Source organism: Vulpes vulpes, chromosome X (genome assembly GCF_048418805.1).
Source record: "Vulpes vulpes isolate BD-2025 chromosome X, VulVul3, whole genome shotgun sequence".
Classification (NCBI taxonomy): domain Eukaryota; kingdom Metazoa; phylum Chordata; class Mammalia; order Carnivora; family Canidae; genus Vulpes; species Vulpes vulpes.
This window is the reverse complement of record NC_132796.1, coordinates 76043897-76068676: the sequence shown is the minus strand read 5'-3', so window position 1 is coordinate 76068676 and position 24780 is coordinate 76043897. Positions and strand designations below refer to the sequence as shown.

At 36.0% G+C, this 24780-nt stretch overlaps 1 protein-coding gene across 1 annotated transcript in view; it reads right to left on the bottom strand.

The window, feature by feature from the left end:
• The window catches only part of IL1RAPL2 (interleukin 1 receptor accessory protein like 2), a 1296043-nt gene that overhangs the window by 22541 nt on the left and 1248722 nt on the right, over positions 1-24780 (bottom strand). Inside the window, exons 8-9 of the mRNA XM_072744906.1 lie at positions 11772-11917; positions 94-237 (exon numbers count right to left, since the gene is read on the bottom strand). Coding sequence (XP_072601007.1) covers positions 94-237; positions 11772-11917 — 290 coding nt within the window. The remainder of the gene's footprint in view (positions 1-93; positions 238-11771; positions 11918-24780) is intronic.

The window sequence follows — 24780 nt, the reverse complement described above, 5'->3', positions numbered from 1 at the left end:
TTCATCATGTATTGCCTAAGAATGGGGATATTCTCTTATATAATCACAAATCCATGCCTTTTAATTTAATTTAAACAATAGAAGATAGCTTACCATTGGTAGTTTCATCACCTCCAAAATGCTGTCGGTAGAAGAGCATCAGTTCAATATTGTAGCATTTGTAGATGATCACAAGCAGTACAAGGAAGAGGAAGATTGCTCCCAAGCCTCCTGCAAGTTCAATTTTGTAGATTAAATCTGGAACCAACAAAATAAACAGGATAGGGTAATTAAATCAGCAATACTTGGGATCTCTCCATGTTTCTAGTCTGTAAGATGTAAAATCCATTCTGCTTTTCTTTCCAAAATATTCTTGCTTAATGCGGTAAGTAGCTTTGTTCTCAACACATTTGTGTAAATCAAATTTTCATAAAATTAACTCATTTCTAAAGATCTGAATACTTTTACTATTGAAAGTGGTAAGTCTATCTGAAAAAGAATAGTCACTTCCAATTTGCTTTGAGCACATCTAGATTTCACATATATACTTCTGTTTTAAGTATATCTAAGGAAACTGTTAGAATGGCCTTTTTCTGGGTCTAGGGCCAATGTTTTGTTGTTTCTGTTCAATTATCTTATTGGCTTAGCAAGATTACCATCTAGTACTTCTTAGGCCACAGCCCTATTCTTCTACATGAGAAGAGCATCATAAAATTGTTCTCAGAATCAAATAAAATTGAATGAGCTTGTAAGATTTAACTGTTTCATTTAACCCTAGGAAAATAATCCAAAAGAAAGTAACCTAGGGAAATTAGCTTATCCATTTCCCCTACTTATTTGAATAAATGACTATAATATGTATATGATATAATATCCCCAGTGGGACTAAAAGAGAATGAGAAATCCAGGCTAATCACTTGGACTATTCAGCTAACATTAGGCTAATGATATTAGCCCTAGACTGTTCCAGTGGGGTTCCCCTAGAATTTTAATAGCTGGAACAATTAATACATAATGGAAGGAGACATAATGTATCCTAGAAGTAAGGCATAGTGACTTACCTGTAGCTTAATTAATGATATTAAAAAATCTAAGGTAAGTGATATGGAGCATTTTCTCATGTCCTTGTTGGCCATGTCTACTCAGCCATTAGAAAGGACAAATACCCACCATTTGCTTCAACGTGGATGGAACTGGAGGGTATTATGCTGTGTGAAGCAAGTCAATCGGAGAAGGACAAACATTATATGGTCTCATTCATTTGGGGAATATAAAAAAATAGTGAAAGGGAATAAAGGGAAAAGGAGAGAAAATGAGTAGGAAATATCAGAGAGGGTGACAGAACATGAGAGACACCTAACTCTGGGAGACGAACAAGGGGCAGTGGAAGGGGAGGGTGGCAGCAGGTGGTGTGACCGGGTGACGGGCACTGAGGGGGGCATTTGATGGGATGAGCACTGGGTGATATGCTATATGTTAGCAAACTGAACTACAATAAAATAATTTTAAAAATTGTAGATAAAAAGAAATATTCTTTTTCTTGTATAAAAAGCTAAGACAACAACTCCCATAGCTAGATAAATGAGATAAATGGTTAGCTATATAATCTAGCTGGTCAAATATGGTTTGGTTATGCTAACAAAACAAGCACGAATATGCTCAATGTGATTTCTTTCTTTCTTTTTTGCTTTTTTTGGGGGGGAGGGGAATGGGCACTTAGTGAAAGGCAAAATGCTTTACCAACTATCTGCTCATTTTGGTCATTAAGATTTATCACCAAAGAAATTTCTAGGATCTCTTTCTCCGAGGACTGTAAGCCTCACAAAGAAGCAAACAGAAATTGTGTCTGTTTTCCCTCTCATCCTTCCTTAAATAGTTCTTGGCAGTTATTGATAATTGACAACCAACTGTAATTAGTAACCAATATAAATTTTGAATAAATGGATCAATTGGTTAAGCAAAAAAAAAATCTAAGGTATATCATCAAAAGAGAGTATAGTACCATGGAATTTAGAGAAATGGGAAGTCAGAGGAGAATTTAGAATGTGGATATCTAGAGGAGAAATGCGGAATCTGAAAGACACAAGACCAGAGATATATTTTTCCCTGTGAAATAGGAATATTTATTCATCTCAAAATAATATAGATAAAATTACCTAAATGTTAGCTAACCCTCCTTAATCTAATTCCATAATTATGAACTGACTTTTTAAAATGACCAATTCTGTTTACCACATAGCTAGAAACTGGAAAAGAGAGTGACGGTCTAGTTTGTACATCCGTTGTTTATGAGTTTGGTTGACATCAATCAGCCTCCCTGGATGGGTTAATTCTGGGGCACTGTCAAAATCAAATCTCTGACCATGACAGACTACCACTCTTGTAGGTCTCTTGACAACCAAATTGTCCACCTTTCCCTGGGGATGTCCCTTGTCTTTACATAGTCTTATTGCTTAAGAGAAAATAGGCTCAATATGACAATTAAGATTAAGGAAAAAATAAACATATAATATGTTATGTACTACATATAATAAATATTACCTATATACTACATAGTATACATACTACTACATTTATATAATAGACGCTACAAGTAATATATATTATACATAAAAATTTCAACCAGTCTATTAATCTATTTTCTAAATAATCCTTTAGGGCAAGAGTCCTATAGGGCAAATTTATAGATGAAGAATCTGAGACTCAGTAGTTTAATTCACTTACTCAAGATCATACACCTAAGAAGTGGCCAAGATGGGACCTGAGCCTAGATATTCTTAATTCAAATTCAAGACTTTTTATTACACTACAGTTTTATAAGCTTCAGCCTGGAAATTGACAACATAAAGCCCTCTCCCTTTTGCTCCATAGGACTGTTGGTAATGCTTAATGAGAATATGTGACTTACAGTGAATTTTGGCTCTTTCTGCCCTTTTAATTCCAAGGAAATGACCTAAAGTACAATTCACCAGGCAGAATCAAAGGACTGAGTAGGTCTCAGGCACTTCATTAGAGGATATACTGAAGAATTCTATAGCTGTTCCAGAGAGAAAAGAGGGGCTCCCTGGAGTCCAGCATATGAAGAAAAAGTTTTAGATTTCATGGGGAGAGAGGGAATTTGGTCTTGGAAAGGAGGTGGAGTGAGAGAAGTAATGGTAGAAGTCAGAGACAGCATGGCCAATCAGGAAAGTCACTGAGTGGAAATGTAAGAAGCATAAATAAATGACACTCTTTTTGAATAAGGAGAGAGGGGGAATGATGGAAACAGGAAGTGAGTGGGGCTTCTTTGGAGGACAAAATATGTTAATAAGGAATATCATGAGGAGACCCATAATGAGTAGGGATATAAAACTGGAATCTATCTCTGTGCTGCCTGCTGTGAGAGATAGTCATTTTGAAGATTAAGCTACAAAATTTCAGGTAAAAAAAATCCTACCACAAATTAACTCTACCTCCTTCCTTCTATATAGAAAGCAGCTCCCCAGGAGCCACTGCCTCCTTATATAGGGGTGTTAAGGCAGGCTTGGTTATGAGAGCTGTGTGGGACTACAATATCAAAATCTTTGCTTGTTTTCTCACCATATTACATCATTTATGTATTCTTAACAGCCAGTGTTAAATTGACAGAGCAATATGACTTTTTGTTCCTTTAGAAACTGACTTTTCTTTGATCTTAGGACATTGATAGACTTAATTCAAAATGTTTTTCCTGCTGTAAAATGTTCATTTTATGTTATAAATATTTTGGACTCTTTCCATATATTTCTGTCTCTGTCTCTCTCTCTGGTCAGAATAGACTTCAACTGCTTTCAAAGTCACCAAATGGGAAGTTTTTTCAGCAATCTGTATGCTATTTACAGAGTAGAGTTGCTATTAGGTAGATGGAAAACTTCATCAGTAGGAACAATTTGTGCTCCCAAATAGCAGACATCTTTTTTAGCAGTAAATTTATGGAAGAAAATCATGGTGTAAAAAGTACCTTTGTGGTTTGGGGGTCCATTTTATAAAAATGTCTTTTAAAGATATTACCTAATGATGGATGTTTACATTGAAAACTGTGTACCTAGTCCCTGAGACTCAACCAGTATTCTTTCATTTAGCCCAGGCAGATACATTTAAAAAGAAACATGCATCCTATAATCAGAGGGCAGAATTGCCATCACCCAGATGACACCTGGCTTTTCTTTTGTCTTCTGTTTTCAACTGCCCTTTTCCATCTCAGCAGGATCTATACTTCTAGGGCCACTTCCTGAGAAGGTGAAAGTCATTTTATTTGTATTGTGTCTTGTATACACATCACAAAGATAGCTATATCCCAAACAGCAAATATTTATGGGATTGTAACTTTTTGTAGACACCCAATGTACTGTGTAGTTCGTTTTAACCTTCTTAGTTTGAACCCAACTATTTCTTCACTTTGAACATGAAGATAAGACATTATGGAATGAAGCAAGTAGCAGCTGAAGCCAAGGGACTAGAGAGAAGGAAGTCTATGGATGTTTTGAGCTAGCTCATAAGTTGGGAAGCAGTTTAGGAGATCCCACCTGAGGGTTTCCTATACAGACTGGGAGTTCGAGGTGGGGCAGTAGCACTGGGAAAGAACAGAAAGATTCACTGATAAAATCTGTTTGTGGAAAAGGCAATATATGCAGAGAAGAGACAATACCAGAATTTCTTTAGCATAAATTCATTCTTGGTTCACACACAACACACACAGACTCACACACACACACACACACACACACACACACACACACAGAGAATGGACTTCTTACTAAAATATCAGTTGTAATTGTTGATAATGGTCATCAGGGAGTGAGCAAGTGGTAGGTGCAGGCAGAAGACGCAGAGGTAAGGGATGTCTTGTTCTGAGAAAGCCTGACCCTGTTAATTGGATATATTAGACATAAGTTATCATCTTATGAAGGGCCTTTTCACTGTATGAAAGGATTCATAAAATGCTTCTTCTCTTTAATTATCACTTAGGGCATTTTCAATATTTGACAAATATTTTCAATATTTGACTCATTTCCAGGTGGAAACACTGCAGCCACTGACGCCAAGCTATGTTGTGATAAAGTTTGAAAGGTTCAACTCCAAAGCAAATATCTGAAGTTTTGCAAGACGAACCAGAGTTCAGTCTGATTAAAAATGTTGGAGCAGAGCCATAAGGCTTCTTTGGAGCTCTACCATATTGTTGAGAGCTCCTAAGGAAAATGGAATAAGGGAAGATGAACTGCTCCCTTTTTCAAAGCATAATGAAAAAAATTAACTGCTACCTAAAACAGAAAATGCATACTGGTATACCATGGACCCCCCACACACACACACACATGAAGGTTCTGCTGTTCTATATAATGTTGCAAAAAATGAATACTAATATTTTATTTAGTTAGTTTTGAATACTAATATTTAAAAATCAAAAGATTTCATACCCAGTCTTTCAACTTCACTTGAAAACTCAGAAGTTCTCATATCCCTGGGTTTACATTTCTGCAAGCATGGCAATAATCTTCTAGAAAAGAGTAGTGACTACCTTTTTAATGAGGCATGTTTTCTCTAGCCTGTGTTTTTTTTTTCTTCTAATATCCAGCCTCTTAAAAAAAAAAAAAAAGTTCACTATCTGCTGGCCCCTGAGGTATTTAAATTTTCAACTTCCAATTCAGAAAGTGAATTTCTTGGGATCCCTGGGTGGCGCAGCGGTTTGGCGCCTGCCTTTGGCCCAGGGCACGATCCTGGAGACCCGGGATCAAATCCCACATCAGGCTCCCGGTGCACGGAGCCTGCTTCTCCCTCTGCCTGTGTCTCTGCGTCTCTCTCTCTCTCTCTCTCTGTGACTATCATAAATAAATAAAATAAAAAAATAAAAAAAAAACAGAAAGTGAATTTCTTTAAAAAGAAATGCATTTAGATAGCCCAGGGCAGACACTAGTCAAAAGAAAAATCACAGATAAATCCTGTCTTTACCAATCCCTGTTATCTATCCCTAACTTATTGCTCTGTCTCTCTAGGAGAAGCATTTTCACCCGACAAATATTTTTAAGCACTTACTATATGTTCTATGTACTAAGGATACAGCAGTAAATAAGACAGAAAAATTCCCTGTTCTCATGGAGTTTATATTCTAGTTGGGGAGTGGGGGGGGGCAGAGATATGAAGAAAACAAATTTGTAATGAGATATCAAATAGTAATAAATATAACAAGTAGAAATAGAGCCAAGTAAGAGGAAAAAAAGAAAGTGATGGGTAGTTCAATGAATGATTAAATCAAGAAAATACCGCATGCATATATATATATAATCAAATATTATTTCACATTAAAAGAAGGAAATCCCGTCATTTACTACAACATGGATGAAACTGGAGGGCATTATGTGAAGTAAAGGAAGCCAGAGAGAAAAAAGTAAATATTATCCTGCATGGTATGATTTGTATGTTTATCTTTATCTAAAAAAAAACCCAAAAGTTCATTTTTGCTTTTGTTTCTCTTGCCTTCATAGATGTATCTTGCAAGAAGTTCCTGTGGCCAAGTTTAAAAAGGGTGTTGCCTGTGTTCTTCTCTAGGATTTTGATGGAATCTTGTCTCGCATTTAGATCGTTAATCCATTTTGAGTTTATCTTTGTGTATGGTGCATGTATTCTCCTCTAGTATTTTGATGGAATCTTGTCTCACATTTAGATGGTTAATCCATTTTGAGTTTATCTTTGTGTATGGTGCAAGAGAGTGATCTAGTTTCATTCTTCTTCATGTGGATGTCCAGTTTTGCCAGCACCATTTATTGAAGAGACTGTCTTTTTTTCCAGTGAATAGTCTTTCCTGCTTTGTAGAATATTAGTTGAACATAAAGTTGAGGGTCCATTTCTGGAATCTCTATTCTGTTCCATTGATCTATGTGTCTGTTTTTGTGCCAGTACCACACTGTCTTAACGACCACAGCTATTGGGACTTCATCAAGATAAGAAGCTTTTGCACAGCAAAAGAAACAGTCAACAAAACTAAAAGACAACCTACAGAATGGGAGAAGATATTTGCAAATGATGTATCAGATAAAGGGCTAGTATCCACGATCTATAAAGAACTTTATTAAACTCAACAGCAAAGAAACAAACAATCCAATCATGAAATGGGCAAAAGACATGAACAGAAATCTCACAGAGGAAGACATAGACATGGCCAAGAAGCACATGAGAAAATGCTCCACATCACTTGCCATCAGGGAAATACAAATCAAAACCACAATGAGATACCACCTCCCACCAGTGAGAATGGGGAAAATTAACAAGGCAAGAAACAATAAATGTTGGAGAGGATGTGGAGAAAAGGGAACCCTCTTACACTGTTGGTGGGATTGTGAATTGGTGCAGCCACTCTGGAAAACTGTGTGGAGTTTCCTCAAAGAGTTAAAAATAGATCTGCCCTATGACCCAGCAATTGCACTGTTGGGGATTTACCCCAAAGATACAGATGCAGTGAAATTCTGGGACACCTGCACCCCAATGTTTATAGCAGCAATGTCTACAATAGCCAAACTGTGAAAGGAGACTCGGTGTCCATCGAAAGATGAATGGATAAAGAAGATGTGGTCTATGCATACAATGGAATATTACTCAGCCATTAGAAATGACAAATACCCACCATTTGCTTCGACGTGGATGGATCTGGAGAGTATTATGCTGAGTGAAATAAGTCAGTCAGAGAAGGACAAACATTATATGGTCTCATTCTTTTGGGGAATATAAAAAATAGTGAAAGGGAATAAAGGAGAAAGGAGAAAAAATGAGTGGGAAATATCAGAAAGGAAGACAGAACATGAGAGACTCCTAACTCTGGGAAACGAACTAGGGGTGGTGGAAGGGGAAGTGGGTCGGGGGTGGGGGTGACTGGGTGACAGGCACTGAGGGGGGCACTTGATGGGATGAGCACTGGGTGTCATTCTGTATGTTGGCAAATTGAACACCAATAAAAAATAAATTTATCAAAAAAAACTGAAGTCAGAAAAAGAGAGTAGGAAAATGGTTGTTAGGGGCTGAGAGTATGGAGGAAATAGGGAGAAGTTGGTAAGAGGGTACAAACTTTCAGTTGTAAGATGAATCGAATTGTGTTGAGGATCTAATGCGTAACATGGTGACTATACTTGATAACATTGTATTGTATAAATGAAATATGCTAAGAGGGCAGAACCTAACATGTTCTCACCTAAATAAATAAATAAATGAATAAATAAATAAATAAATAAATAAACAAATAAATAAGCAAATAAATATTTTAAAAAAGAAGAAGGTAAATATTTGAGGTAATGGATATGTTAATTAACTCAATGGAGGGAATTCTTTCACAATGTATACATATATCAAAACATCACGTTGTATACTTTAAATATCTTATGATTTTGTCAATTTTACCTCAATAAAGCTAAAAATGTTTAAACAAAGAGAGTGCAGATACCTTTATACCTTGTTCATCACAAAGAGAAGACAGAGAAACTGAAGCAATCCCTGCCCCCAGATTTGGCCATTAAGGAGATGAAATGGACCTGGCACACTGATTTGAACTGTATTACAATTTTTAAATTCTAACAAAACAAAATAAGGCAAAAATAAGAAACAAAGAAAGTGATGGTAGTATTATTTTATATAGTGTCAAGAGGGAAAGCTATTGAGGTAATATATATATATATATATCACATATCATATATCATAACATGCAATATATTAATTATATAATATATTATTAATTATATCAATTATTATTAATTATATATTTTATATAATATATTATCATATATAATAATATATTAAAATATATTATATAAAATGATATATAAAAATTAAATATATAAAATATATGGTATATAATTACATAATAATACACATTATTATATATTAATATATTGATTGTGTATTGATTATATATTAATATATTCTATATCAATATATTATATAATATATTTTTGAGTAGGTAATATTTAAGGAGAGACCTATAGAAGAGTGAGTGACTCATAGGAACAGCCAGGGGTGCGGGGGGAGTGGGATGGGAGAATGTTCCAGGTCCAGGAATTAGCAAGTGCAAAGACCATCAGCCAGGATTATGCTTGGTGAGCAAAAGAAATAGAAGGGAAGCTAGTGTGTGTGTGATATTTGAGACAGATACATAGTTTGTAGTAGAAAATGAGATCAGAAATTACAAAGATTATGTCATGCATTGTAGGCCATGGCATAGATTTGGGATTTCATTGTAAGTGTAACAGAGGGTTCTATAATCAGAGGGTTCTGATTAGAGGAATATGATCTGGCTTACATATTACAAAGATCATTCTGGCTAATGTGATGAGAATAGACCATAAGGAGACAAGAAAGAAGCAGGGGGACCAGTTAGGAGGCCATTGCAGTGAGCCAAGCAATTGATACTGGCGGCTCATACTAGAGTGGTAGTAGTGAAGATGGAGAAAGTCATCAGAGTCTGATGTTTTGAGAAAGTAGAGCTATGGGATTTGCTGGTGGACTAGACTGACTCCCAGTATTTTGGCCTGAGCAACTGGAAGGATAGTGATGGAGATGGAGAAGGAAACTGGAGGCTTGGGTTTATAGTAAGGAGAAATCAGAATTCTTTTTGGGACAAGGGAAGCTTGATATGCCTCCTAGATATGTCTACTGGTGGAGTTTTGGAGTAGTTTCTGAATAGGCAGGAATACAACTCTGGAGTCTAAGCAAGCTACAGATACAAATTTGAGAGTTTCAGCATTTACATAGGTAAGCAAAACCATGAGATGGAGATGGAGTGAAATCATGTAGGAGGTAATTGAGAAGAGGGGACCTGAACTTAATACTTGGAAGTGAAAAAGATGAGAATTAATATTCTAAGTTATTCATACTTTAGACACATTTCCTTGCAGAAGCCATAGGAGGTGGCAGTTTTACTGTGTTTTGTTTTCTACTGTCAGCTTATTAGAAATTTTAAGGGCTGCTAGTGGTTGCTTTCCTTATTAAAGAGAAATGGATTTATTTTTAAACTCAAATAAGGCTGTTTCTATCTCTGCAGACTGAATGATAGGAAATCCCACCACCACCATTATTTTTCCTCATAGCGGTAACACTATGTATTTGTTGTGCAATTTTTTTGTTTAATGTTTGTCTTTCTTTGCACTCTCACTATGCTGAAGACTATAAGCCCCACACAGGCTTCAGGATGTCTATCTTATTCATCACCCTATTTACCAGTACTTAGCACAATACTTGCTATATATAATCTTCAAGAATAAAAGATAACTTTATTTATTCATTAACCAGATGGTTCTAAGTATCTATTAGTGGTTAGACATTGCCCAAGTTGCTGAGGATACAGAGGTGTTGCAGATCCTGGCTTGGATGATCTCTAAGCCTAAAATAAGACTAGAATGAACAGGAACAAAGTGATCTTTGCCATGATGTATCTGGACATGATGAATGTCTGCCTTTTATTTTTTTTTAATGTCTGCCTTTTAACATAGGTGGACTGTGTGTTGCCTAGTGCACAGAAGTTATTCAAGTTCTGCATAATAATGAACACTGAATGTGGCATATATTCCACACTAAATCATTTTCATTTGAGCTTCAAAGTGTCTCTACAATGTAGATATTATTATCCCTGTTTTACAGATGAGAAAACTGAGGTTCAGGATGTTTCATCTGACAAGTTAGTCTTACTGAACCAAGTAGTTGAATCAGTGGCTGAACCAGACTCCCTTCAACTAGGGTCAACTGACTTCACTTTCCACATTAGACTCCTTTATACTTAAAAACTCTATTACCTTAAGATGGAATCAAGTCCAATTGAGTAACAAATGGTACTAGAGAGATAAAAGCATTATTCTCAGAATAATCACATTTTCTTGCTTCTCCTAGAACTGCTGGTAAAGGTCAAGTATTAGGGTTGGCTGGAAAATAGAAATTCCATCTTGGTCAGGAGGTACAACTAGTGACCTTGTTGACTAAATCTGTTCTATTGCTCTATAGCTTAGACAACAAGAACACTGACTGAGAACATTTGTTCTGTTTATTTACATAAACCTTTGCCAGATGCACACATACAGAAATATTTAGCTTTTTGCAGTAATCAAGAGTTGTGGCAGGGTAAGAGCCAATCTCAGAAGCTGTTCTAGCTGCCGGGATTGTTGTTCCTATATTTGCTTTTATCTCCTTTATCTGTAAATTTAGTTTCTTTTCTTTGTCCATTGCATACAATTTCCACCCTATCTGGAACCAAATTTACAGAGGGATTTCCATAAATGCCAAATTATTTTAAAGGTTATGCACCTGCCAGACGCCTCTTAACACTAGGTCATTATCATGAAATATTGTTTACAATCTTTATTATAACAATTATAAGAATATTATGATAGTCTTAATTATTTTTATTTATATTTTAGTCAGGGAATTAAAAAGTGGCTTTGCTTCTTATACAATAACAAAATCTTTAGTTTTTCATTTAAGCAATATAAGATGGTGAAGTACAGAGAAAAATTTGAATGTCAATACCTATCAAATTTAATGTAACTCTTATAACCCAGGTACATTTTATCTCACCGAATTTAACACATAACAACGTTTCATTTTATTTATCTACTTCCTAATGGGTAGAAGATTATAGGCATTTTATGCTAAAATCCATAGCAAAAGAGATATTTTTCCTTAAAAAGACAAAATGCTCAATAGAAGTTCATGCTAAATGATAAAATAAGGCTAAGAAGCATATTTAACTTCAATAGTTACTTGGTAGCTAAACGAACTATAGTAATAGTTATAAAAATAAATACCCTTTTTACGCAGCAGAACACTGGCATGTTTCCGTCCATTTCGGTTTTCTACATGGCAGGTATAATTTGCCAGGTCAGCCTCCACCACTGAATCAAAGATGAGTGCCAATTCAACTTCTTTTTCTCCAAGATGCTCTTTCAGGAGCCTGAAATAAAGACAGTACTCTTAGTTGAATTGGTTTGATGTGGGAAGGGAGCAGCCATGCAAAAATTGCAGATGATTATGTAGCTGACAAGGTCTCCAGTGGGCATGGAGAATCTTGAGTGGCTTTTATGTATGGAACCTTCAACAAGAAGACACAAAAATTTACTCTTGATGTGAAGATTAGATGGAAAAGGATAGAAGTGAGGAATTCACTCAGCAAAAAGAAATATTACCATGCCAGTAGGCTTTGATAAATGAAGCTGACATGATTTGTGTGGCAAAAGGGAGGAAACATTGGGCTCCATGTTCTAAGCTGAATTTATGAAAACAGATTAGGCTTTTGCACCATGCCATGAAGGGACAAAATCAATAGATGTAGTGTTTGTATTAGAGGTTAGAGTTTTGACAACAGAGGGTCAAAAGGTAAAGAAATGAGCCTTGAAAATGGTTGCCTTATAAGAAGTAAACTGAAAGTGGTTAGTGTATTTCTATCCCCAAATATCCATGAGAAGTCTATTCTTTACTTTCCTCCTGCATTTGTCCAATGAAGGCATACGCTCTGTGCCCTAACCTGCCAATGATGCTAGCCCTCTGTCATGGCCTTGCCTTTTCCAGACACTGCTCCCTGTTTGTCTTTCTCCTTTCTCCCATCACAGGGAAAACCCTGTCCTATGTGACATTTTCTCATAGTCCTGCTTTTTGCTTTCTCAAGTGAAGTTGCAAAGGGTCGTGGATGGTCAGGAATAGGTGTTCTTTACAGAGGAAATGAGTTGCCAGGAACCTATCCTAGGAGTGTGCTTCCTGTTTCTTCAGAGTTAAATTCTCACCAATGGACAGCTGACTCCTGACTGAGGTGAAAGTGGGTATCCTGCTGACTTTTCTGTCTCCTGCTTTTTAAAAAAGATATGTATGTATGTATGTATGCATGCATGTATGTATGTATATATGTATGTATGTATGTATATACGTATGTATTTAACTGACTGAGCCATCCAGGCACCCCTGGGATGAGGTTCCTAAACACATGTGTTGCAAGATAGAAATTTGGAGCACTGGAGTTAATTCTCATATCCTTTTTGGACACCTGATTATGAATGCAGAGAAGAACCCTCTGATTTACTGGCATTTAGCATAAAGTTGGAAAAGACAGCTATGCTCAGAGAAATTTGGGTTCTAAGTATAGGCCTCCAATTTACAAGTTCGAGCTGGATCTTTACAAAGTCATTAAGTCAATGGTGCCTTAATATAACTCAGCTTTAAGTTGGGAAAAATACCTACCCTACTTAAATTTGTTGTGAGGGTAAAATGGGTTAAAGTAATTTAAAAGGTAAATAGCGCTGTACACATTTAAAGGAATGTAACTAAACATCAACATTTCATTATCAAATTTAGATTGTTTACATTTTGTCTCCTACAAAAATATATTTTTAAAGATTTTATTTATTTATTTGTGAGAGGCACAGAGAGAGAGAGAAAGAGAGGTAGAGACATAGGCGGAGGGAGATGCAAGCTCCATGCTGGAAGCCCGATGTGAGACTCGATCCCCGGACTCCGGGATCATGCCCTGAGCCAAAGGTAGATGCTCAACCGATGAGCCACCCAGGCGTCCCTACAAAAATATTAAATTGATATTTGTTGATATTTAAAATTCAGTCGGCCCAATCTCTTCTGGTTCCACTTTGAGAGAAAAAAGGCTTAAAGTTGGGTTGGTGGAGCAGAGTTCCTAGAATCTGAGAGTCTCCCACAGTGAAATCTGAAGCCCAGATTATATTCCAAAATACACATGCTTTTAAAAAGCTCTGTTTCTGAACCCTCCCAATGATACACATATCTGGGAGTTGATAATACTGGCATTTGTAACTTGAGTAAGTCTCTTGCCCTTTACATTAATGTACCATTGCTGAACTAGACAAATGTAAGAATTTTCTTAACCACATTCTATTGGTAGTCTTTCTATTAACTTTCCTCTTCCTGGATAAAGTTAGAATTTTCCTCTCTCAACATATACCTAACCAAGGAAAAATGGGAATTTGCTGTCTTCAGGGTTTATATTGAATTTTACTTTCTCCATTTTCTCCCTGTTATGGGTAAATCCCACTACACTCAATTATTTTAGTTCTGTGTAACCTGCAATGGAAAAAGTCCCTTTAGTACCAGAAGCTGCTTAAACACCACAAATTAAGTTTGATTTAAAGCTTCATGTACAGGGCAGCCACAGCCTCTGCCAAGCATGAAGCAGAAAGCTGATCCTGTCCTTCCAGACCAAGCCTTTCCCCTCTTAATTTCTAATGCAGTTTCCAAAAACAGCTCCTCACAGGCTGCAGAAAGAATCTGAAGGGAGGAATTGAAAAATGATCCTTCGTCCATCTATTAATATATATGAGGTGTCTTCATTATCACTCTTGAAAATCTAGAAGTGACTTGCTTTATGGGAATTAGAGTCAGCTGATGTTTTTATCCACAAATCACTTAGTAGAGCAATCATAATTTCCTAGCAAATACTGATATATACATGTATATAACAACCTAACAATGATTCTGTGTCAATCCTCTACTAAGTGCCTGGCTCTGGGCTAGACATTTGGTGTAAGATAAATATAAACATTAAAACCAGGTTCCTGGGGTTCCTGGGTGGCTCAGTCAGTTAAGTGTCTGACTCTTGATTTTGGTTCATTTTTTTTTTTGCCTTCTCCGTTGTATAGTTTAAAAGCTTTATTTCCCCCCCACACGAGCAGATAAGTTTCCTATTCATTCAGCTGGAAGTTTCCTTCCCATTGTTAGTTCCCTTTAATGTGGACTAGGTCATTGTTGGGGAACTTGCTCTGTCCTAGGGAAAGGGGGAGATTTCAGAGACACACACTGAGCTAATCACACGCAGAGGCAAGGATCTGACCGGCAGCTGCTGAAAGAGTCTTGAGGTCAAGGTGTGTGTTCAGCTAGGGGCCTGGGCAGGTCGGGGCTCTGGCCTCCCCTCACCTGCTGCAGGTGCCACCAGGCCCCTCTTTGCAGATGTGCAAGGGTCTGAACCCTCAGATCTCAGGGTCATGAGGTTGAGCCCTGCATTGGGATCTGTGCTGGGAGTGGAGCTTGCTTAAGATTTTCTCTCTCCCTCTCCTTTTCCTCTGCCCTTTGTCCCATTTGTGTATGTGCACATGCATGCCCTCTCTCTCTCTCTCTTTAAAAAAATACCAGGTCCCTGCTCCCAGTAAGCAGTAAAATTTAAACAAGTGACAAGATCTACAAGTTGAAAAAATATAGACATAATGAAGTGAAGAAGAGTGGTACAGCCATGCTTACAAAGAGGTTTCAAAGAAGGGAGAGACTATTTTGACTACATTAAAAAGTAAAGGCTTGAGAAAAATCTTCCTAGACAAAAGGAATAAAGAAGTGTTTTTTTGGATGGAAGACAGAAACAGGTTTTGGCAGAATATATGAAAGAAAGACACCAAAGAGACTGGTTTTGGAATGGAGGATACAAATGAGGGGATCCTGGGATATACTTCAAATAACTTCAGAAGCATTTTATTCTAAGGATTAACATCGAAGGTAAGTTATATGCAACAGCAAACACTGGAAAAATAAAAAAAATAGTAAGTTCAGGTGACAGAAATCACCACCTTCAAAAATTTTATTTAGTCAAGACCTATTCTTAAAAACTAATACTAAAAAGAGTTTGGAAGTTGTCACTCATCCTTACAATAAGAAAAACAGCTGAAGAAAATTAAAATTAACAATTCTTAGATCCATCAGAGAGTTGAGGTCACAGGGCAAACTCTCACCCTGAAACTTGAGACGGAGGCAAATACTGAGAATCACAATATAGTGGGAACAGAAAACAAGGACCAAGAGCCAGTACAGGTAGAAACAAACTATAACTGATAAGTCACTATAGGGCCACTACACACAAGTCTGAGAGTTTAAAAACTCCATGAAATCTAATCTTTGGGATACCCACATTTTCAAGAGGTTTGTTTCTAGGAGCCCTACCAGGATCTTAGGGGAAGATCACAGAAAATTTTCCCTATGTTTCTGTCAGGGGAATTTAAAAAAGCAACTATCCTGAAATGAGCCCAGAGCATTCCCTTCTTAACAAAGGCCTCCCCCAAAGGGAAACTCTTTTATCAGAGCCTAAACTACTTGAATTTTACCAAACCTAGCCTACCTGAGGGAAATGAAATACAATACCCAACTCCAGCCCCCCTCAAACTTTCTTGTCTCACTTAAAAAAGATGAGGAAAGCTGAGAAGCAGTTGTGAAGGTCATAGCTCTGAGGCACAGGCTCACTAAAAGACTGAGACTTTATCATAGGATTATAGAATGCTTACCACCACAGCAATCAGGCTCCTGTATAACAAGGGCTTTCAGCTGAAAGAACTGCAAAGCTCAGACCCTATTTAAGAAGCAGTCTCTAGGAAAACACAAAGAAAACAGTAGAGACATAAACAAGTATATTATAGGATATCTTATCCTCTTACACCTACAACTATAGCTAATAGTAAGCACAGCCTAACAACACAAACATAAAATCTCACTCTGAAAGTCTGTTTACCTCAGTTCCTTTTATCTGATACATAATATGGGTTTGCAATAACAGAATTACCAAAAACATGTTAAAAAGAAAAAATAAGAAAGAATAACCACCCCAAGCCCCTCCCAAACAAAACCCAAAGAACACAGTCTGAAGAGACAAAGCACACATCAGAACTATATTCAGAAATGGCAGAGATTTTGAAATGATCAGATTAGGAATGCAAAATAACTATGTTTAATATGTTAAGGGATCCATGAGAAAAGTGAACAATATATATCAACAGATGGGTAATGTAACCAGAGAGATGGAAACTCTAAGAATCAAAAGAAAATACTAGAAATAAAAACACAATAAGAGTAATAGAAATAAAGAATGCTTTTCATGGGCTCATCAGTGATGAAAGAGCTGAAGAAATTGTGATCTTGAAGATACATCGATAGAAATCTCCTAAACTAAAATGTAAAGAGAAAAAGATATGAAAAATGGAATAAAATATGGAACTCTTAAAGGATAATTACAAAAATAATAAGATACATATAATGGAAATACCAAAATGAGAAGAAAGAGAGAAAAAACAATTAGAAATTTTTAAAGTATTAGAGCTGATAATTTTCCAAAATTAATGAAAGACTCCAAACCACAGATTTCAGGAAGCTCAGAGGATACTAAGCAGAATGAATACTAAAAAATGCACACCTTGATATATCATATTGTAACTGCAGAAAATCAGAACAAAGAGAAAATCTTGAAGTGATGCAGAGGAAATATAAGTACCTATACAAGAACAAGAATACAAAATATATTAGACTTATCTTTAGAAGCCATGCAAGCAAGAATAGTGGAGTTAAATATTTGAAGTGTTGAAAAAAATGACCACCAACCTAAAATACTGTATCCATTTAAATTATTCATCAAAAGTGAAGGAGAAATAGAGTTTCTCAGACCAATAAAAATGAGGGAACTTGTTGCCAGTAAGCCTGTCTTACAAGCAGCTTAAAAGTTTTTCATAAAAAATGAAAATGATATAGGTCAGAAATTTGGATCTATAAAATGAAAAAAAAAGTGTTAGAGAAGAAATGAATGAAGATAAAATATTTTATTTTTTCTATTCATAATTTATCTAGCATGTAACTGTTTAGAACAACAATAACAACAATAGCAGTTATAAGAAAAACAAGTTCTGAGGAACTATTACACAGCACAGTGACTATAGTTAACAATATGGTATTGCATATATGAAACTTGCTGAGAGTAGATCTTAGACATTCTTATCACATTTATTTTTTCTAGAGATTTTATTTATTTATTCATGAGACACACACAGAGAGAGAGAGAGAGAGAGAGAGAGAAAGAGGCAGAGACATAGGCAGAGGGAGAAGCAGTCTCCATGCAGGGACCCCGATGTGGGACTCAATCCTGGGACTCCAGGATCATGCCCTGGGTCGAAGGCAGGCGCTAAACCACTGAGCCACACAGGGATCCCTCTCATCGCATTTAAAACAAGAGTTAATTATATTAATTGTGTGAGCTGATGGATGTATTAATTACCTTGATCTTGATAATCATTCTACAAGGTATATATTATCACATTGTACACTTTAAACATATACAATTATATTTATGAATCATTCTTAATAAAGTTAGAAATTTGAAACACAATAGCATCAATGTATTTGGTGATTATAATTTGTGTGTAAGTGAAATTAATTACTGTTATAAGGTACCTACACTATCTGTGAAGCAGTATAGTATTATTTAAAAGTGAACTTAGATTAGTTGTAAATGTATATTGTAAAGTGTAGGACTACCAGTAAATTTTTTAAGAGTACAATTGATATGCTAAGAGAGAAGAGATAATAAAAGCACATAAAGTGCTCGGTGAAACCAGAGAAGCCACTAAAAGGAAATTAAGAAAACAATTCCATCCATTGGCAACAAAAATAATAAAATACATGGGAATAAACTTAAACACAGAGGTGAATGATGTGTATAGTGAAAATTATAAAATGTTGATGAAAGAAATTAAAGAAAACAGATAAATGGAAATACGTCCTGTATTCATATATTGGAAGAATTAAGATTGTTAAACTGTCTACACCACCCAAAGTGATCTACAGATTCAGTGTAATGCCTATTAAAATTCCAATAGCGTTTTTTTACAGAAATAGTAAAAATATACTAAAATATAGGGAACCACAAAAGACCTCAAATAGCCAATTTAATCTTGAACAAGGAGAGCAAAGATGGAGGTATCACACTTCCTGATTTCAAATTATATCACAAAGCCACCGTTATCGAAACAGTATGGCTTAGTATAAAAACAGACATACAGACAGAACTGTATAGACACCATAAATAAATCTACAATCTATGACCAATAGATCTTCCAAAAACATGTCAAAAATACACAATGGGGAAAGGATAGTCTCTTCAATAAGTAATATTGGGAAAAGTTTATATCCACATACATAAGAATAAAATTGGACCCTTATCTCACATCAGATACAAAAGTCCAGCCAAAAAGGATTAAATACCTAAACATAAGATCAAAATCATAAAACTACTAGCAGAAAACATAGGGAAAAACTTTCTGACATTGGCCTAGGCAATGATTTTTCATATATGATACCAAAAGCACAGGAAAACAAACAAACAAACAACAAACAGATAAAAAAGAAAGATAAGTGGGATTGCAACAAACTAAAAAGTTTCTAAAATACCATGTGATCTCACTTACATGTGGAATCTAAAAAAATAAAAACCCCACAAGCTCATAGATACAAAGATCACATTGATAGAGAGGCAGGGGGTTGAGGGGTGGGCAAAATGGGTGAAGGAAATTAAAAGGTACAAATGTCTAATTACAAAATAGATAAGTGATGGGGATGTAATGTACAACATGGCAAGTATATTTAATAATACTGTGTTACATATCTGAAAGTTGCTAATAGATTAAATCTTAAAGTTGCTCATTAGAAGAAACACATATCTGTAAATATGTATGGTGACAAATATCGCTAGACTTATTGTGGTGCTCATTTTGCAATATGTACAAAAATAAAATCATTATGTTGTACACCTAAAACTAATATAATGTATGTCAATTATATTCTATCAAAAAAGAGTGGTTAAGGGCGCCTGGGTGGCTCAGTTGGTTAAGCATTTGACTTGATTTGGGCTCAGGTCATGATCTTACGGTTGTGAGATAGAGCCCTGTGTTGGGCTATGCAGTGGGTATGGAGCCTGTTTAAGATTCTTTTTCTCCCTCTTTTTTTTCCTCTCCCCACTCCTCTCTCTGGAAAAAAAAAGTGTGGAAAGGTAACTTAGGGAATAGGAGTAAAGATTTGCAAACCATATATCTGATAATGAGTTAAAACATATAAGGAACCCTTACAACACAATATAAAAACAAAACAAAACAAATAACCCAAATAACCTTATTAAAAATGGGCAAAGGACCTGAATAAATATTTCTCCAAAAAAGTCATATAAATGGCCAACGGGTATATAAAAGTTGTTCAACTTCACTATCATCAGGAAAATGCAAATCAAAATCACAATGATATATCATCTCCCACTTGTTAGATTGCCTATTATCAGGAAGACAAAAAATAAAAATTGTTGACCAGGATATGGATAAAAGAGAACCCTGTACACTGTTGGTTGGAATATTAACTGGTGCAGCTGCTATAGACAACAATCGAGATATTCCTCAAAAAATTAAAAATATAACTACGATATGATCTAGCAATCCCACTTCTGGGTATAAATGCAAAGGAAATGAAATCAGGATCTCAGATATTTTCACTCTCATGTTAATTGCAGCATTATGTAATAGCCAAAATATGGAAACAACCTGTGTCCATCAATAGATGAATGGTTTTAAAAAAAGTGGTTTATATATACAATAGAGTATTATTCAGTCTTAAAAAATAAGGAAAAGTTGTCATTTGCAACAACATAAAGGAACCTGAAGAATAATATGCAAAGTGAAATAGTCAGTGAATTAAATATACTTTATGATATTATGTCACTTATATGTGGAATATAAAAACACCAAACTCATAGTAACAGAATAGAATAATGGTTACCAGGACCTGGAGGAAGAAATGGAGAGATGCTGGTCATTCAGTTATATAATGAATATTTCTAGAGACCTAACGTATAGCATGATGAGTATAGTTAGTAATAAGTGTACTGTATACTTGAAATTTGCTAGGAGAGTAAATTGCAAGTGTTTTCACCATGCGCACACACAAAATTGTAACTATGTATGGCGGTGAATAGATTAATTAGTTTGATTATAGTTTAGCTTGATTTGCAACGTATACATATACCAAAACATTATATTATATACCCTAAGTATACACAATTTTTATACTCATACTTCAATGAATCTGGACATTTTTTTAAAATCTAGCATGAAATAAAGTGAAGAGTTTTGATTCCCCTAAATTAACATAAAATAAAACATCTAATCCCAATTACCATTCATCTTAAATCGAATTGAGTCTGCTTGTGATGTCTAGGTATACTGCAGTTTCTGAGTTATTATTATGAGTATGAGTAACCATTGTCCAGGAATGAGGATTGAGAATATCAAGAATAGGAGTATGTTTAAAAAAAAAACCTCTTAAACAAAATATTTCTTTTAATGTCATCTTCAGTACCTATTAAAGACTTAGTGATCAGAATCAAGCCTATAGTCTGACAAAATCAGATTTATTGACTGAATGCATGGAGGATGGGAAACTTCAGAGTAACTGTGGATCATTCCTCAATTGAATGTAGGAAGAAAGCATTTTTTGTAATGTTTGGATTTCCACTAAAAGATTCTGAGTAGAGTCTAGGAAAGCCCTGATAAATTCTGGATTGGTTGGGACTTTTAAGGCAGGATTGGGGGAAGGGAAGATTGACCAGGGGTTGAGAACTGTCAGGAGGCAAGGATGACTTAGCAATTGGGTATTTCCAGTAATATATGAAAATAGCAAAGCAGGTCTAGGGCATCACTGGTAAGAAAGCAGTAGTCACTTAAATGAGGTGGGGTCGTTATGGCATTTTACAATTGCTGCATGATCTTGGGAGAAACAGTGCTTTCTGTTAACTTCGAAGCTGGCTTTATCTGTCTGTCCTCCCAGGCTGATTAATAGTAGGGCTGCTTATTCTTAGTCCAGACTGATTTTCATTCTTTCAGTCCCGGACAAGTTTTGACTCTACATCCTAAATATGGAGTACAACAAAACATTCTGTGCAACTGGGGATTCTTGCTAGTTATGTTTTGATGAATTCAGTCTAGCTCTACTGGAACTGTAAACAAACTGCCCAGGACCATCTTTTCCTCAGTCTCTAAACCATTTTTTTATTTTGTCAAATAAACTGATACTATTTATCTCAGATGACTATCATGAAGATCCCAGTGTAATTTAGGATGCCAAAATGCTTTTGCAATCTACTGTGTAGTAAATAAAACATGAAGAGGAATTATTAGTATTTATTATTATCATTATTATTTGCTAACTGTAGATTCTTGTCTAGAGTAGCTTATAGGACATTATATTTGAGACTGGGCATCTGGAGTATGCTCAGTAAAAGAAGAGATATAACAAATATGTCTTAGGTAGGCTTTAAATATTTTATGCATAGGTCAAGGCTAAGATCCACTGTGGAATTAGAACTGTGAATAGTAGAGTCATCATTCCTCTAAAATTCATCCTTCAGATAACTGGCAATTAAGACTACTCCTAGGTAAAACTATGCTGCTTATGAAGTTTACTTTTCCACTGAAGCCTCCTCATGACTTACAAAATCTACATCCACATATACATCATAAGATTTGAAACTTACTTAAATCAAAAGCAAAGTGATTGATCACTGTTCTTTCTTCTAATGAGACAAGATAAGAATGGGGGAAGAGATGGGATGTGCGTGCGTGTGTGTGTGTGTGTGTGTGTGTGTGTTAGCTCAATGTAAGGAAGGCCGGAGCAGACGGGGTGCTTCAAGGCACTAAAAAAGTATGGTGGGAAGTTACCAAAATGGAGCACATTATTTTGCCTTGGGCTGCATGAGACTTCAATAGTTTATATTTGGGGGACAAACTACATATTAACAGCTCCATATTTTTAGTTGATTAGTTATTAGAAGGTTATTTGGGATCTTTATATGTAGGCAGGCTTTATTTTAAGAATAAAGTCTTTTCATACATGTACCACATTCCCTTCTTTGTTAAGAACATTTTACTCATTCAAGGAGAGGGTGTTATGATACAGAAATGAAAACAGAAGGTCAGAAAGTGGTGGAAGTAGGAGTGAAGAAACCAAAACTAAAACCAAACAAAACCCATATACAACTGGTAGCCTTTAAGGAATTTAAAGTAAATAAAATTATTTTCATTTTTAAGAAGCTTGTTTGAAAAACCTTAAGATCAATCGAATATGTTTTCCAGCGCAAGAATTATGAAACACTTGGTAAATGTTTTGTGGTATTGCCAAAGGGGAAAAAAAAAACATTAGATATTTATAGGAAGATTTGTAAAGTGAGATTTATAATAAAAAAATTACTCTCCATTGGGGCAAAGCAATTGCAATGAAATTCATGCAATCTCCTTTGACAATCAGATCCAATTCATAATCCTGCAGGCAAGCGTAGAAACTATTTTTGTTGTTTAATAGGACGAGTTCAATTTCTCTGACATTTTTTATTAGCACTGTGCAATACATACCTTACTAGAAAGCTATTTTATTTTTTAATTTTTAAGACTCTGGTAAGATTAATTAAAAGGAAATCATCTACATGGAGCTGGATTGGCCTTTTGAGAATGCTCACACCCACCAAAGACTATACTCCTTTTTATCTCTTATGCTATTTTGCAAACTCTTCCCATTAGCTTTAACAGAGGGTCAGAAATTAGGATGTTCTTTCCTAATGATGATTTCCATTGGGTCTCCTCCCAATGATTACTTGACTTCTCTGAGTAGACATGGTAGAGCCTATAGAGAGCAGCTTGTTGCAATGACTTTAAACTGGTAGATAAAACTAACCAAACTTGCACAATTGCAGCTTATGCTACTACACGTACCAAATTCCTTTTAACATCCCTGCAGATGACATCTTCTGGGGTCATTGTAAAATCTGGGATGCAGTTGTATGAAATAGACTGGCAGTTGTGAATGTATACTACATTTGGGTTCAGATTTCCTTAAGGCTGTCTCTTAGCAACATAAGAGAATTGGGAGGCCTATGCCAATTTCTGCTAAAGGGACATAAAGGAGAATCTGTATGCACAGAGTGGAGTCTGAGTGCTTTGACAATAGGCTGCAAGTCAGGAGATGCAAGGAGCCACTGTGGTCAAAGTAACCCAGAGAGAAAAAAAAAGTAACCCAGAGAGCAGACAAATGATAACTCTAAAACCCTCCACAGGATTTGGTCAAATATGCTAGTTAAGCTTGCAGAGGGACTGCTTTGTACATAAGTTGAACATACTATAGTCTGAGTTACATTATTTCATCAAGCCTTTGGTAAATATCCATGGTTTTTCCCTAGGTAGATTTTTTTTCAAAGTTCTCTATTCCTCAGGGACAATAGTAAGAAAAAAAAGTTGCAACACATACTTCTAGGATCAAGCTGATGCTCAGGAAATTGAGAACCTAGGCAGTGTGGTCAGTCCTCCTGCCAGACACAATGTCTCTATGGCAGGTTCTCCACAAGTCAACTGCTTGAGAGCAACTTATTTACATCCACACTTCTCAGATCTATGGTGCAGTGAACTTCTGACATGCACACACAACATTAGAGCTATGATTCAATTAAAATATGAAGCAAATACAATATCCTGAGGGAAAGCCATGCATCCATAAGAAAACTTTGTTTCCAGAGATGCTTTTGAGAGGAATCCTCAACTTAACATTTCAGCATTCTACCATCAGAACTGGTTTCCTTGGAGAAAAAGTGTGGGCTATGAAAGAATGCAGATCTTTTGGTTGAACTAATGATATTATTAGCATTTTTTAAAAGATTTTACGCATTTATTCATGAGAGATACACACACACACACAGAGGGGAGAGAGAGAGAGAGAGAGAGAGAGAGAGAGAGAGAGAGAGAGAGAGAAGTAGAGGGAGAAGCAGGTTCCATGCAAGGAGCCCGATGTAGGACTCGATCCCAGGTCCCCAGATCACACCCTGGGCTGCAGGCGGCGCCAAACCGCTGCACCACCGGGGCGGCCCCTAGCATTTTAAAAAATTATTTATTTATTTATTTATGAGAGACAGAGAGAGAGAGAGAGGCAGAGACAGGCAGAGGAAGAAGCAGGCTCCATGCAGGGAGCCTGATGTGGGAC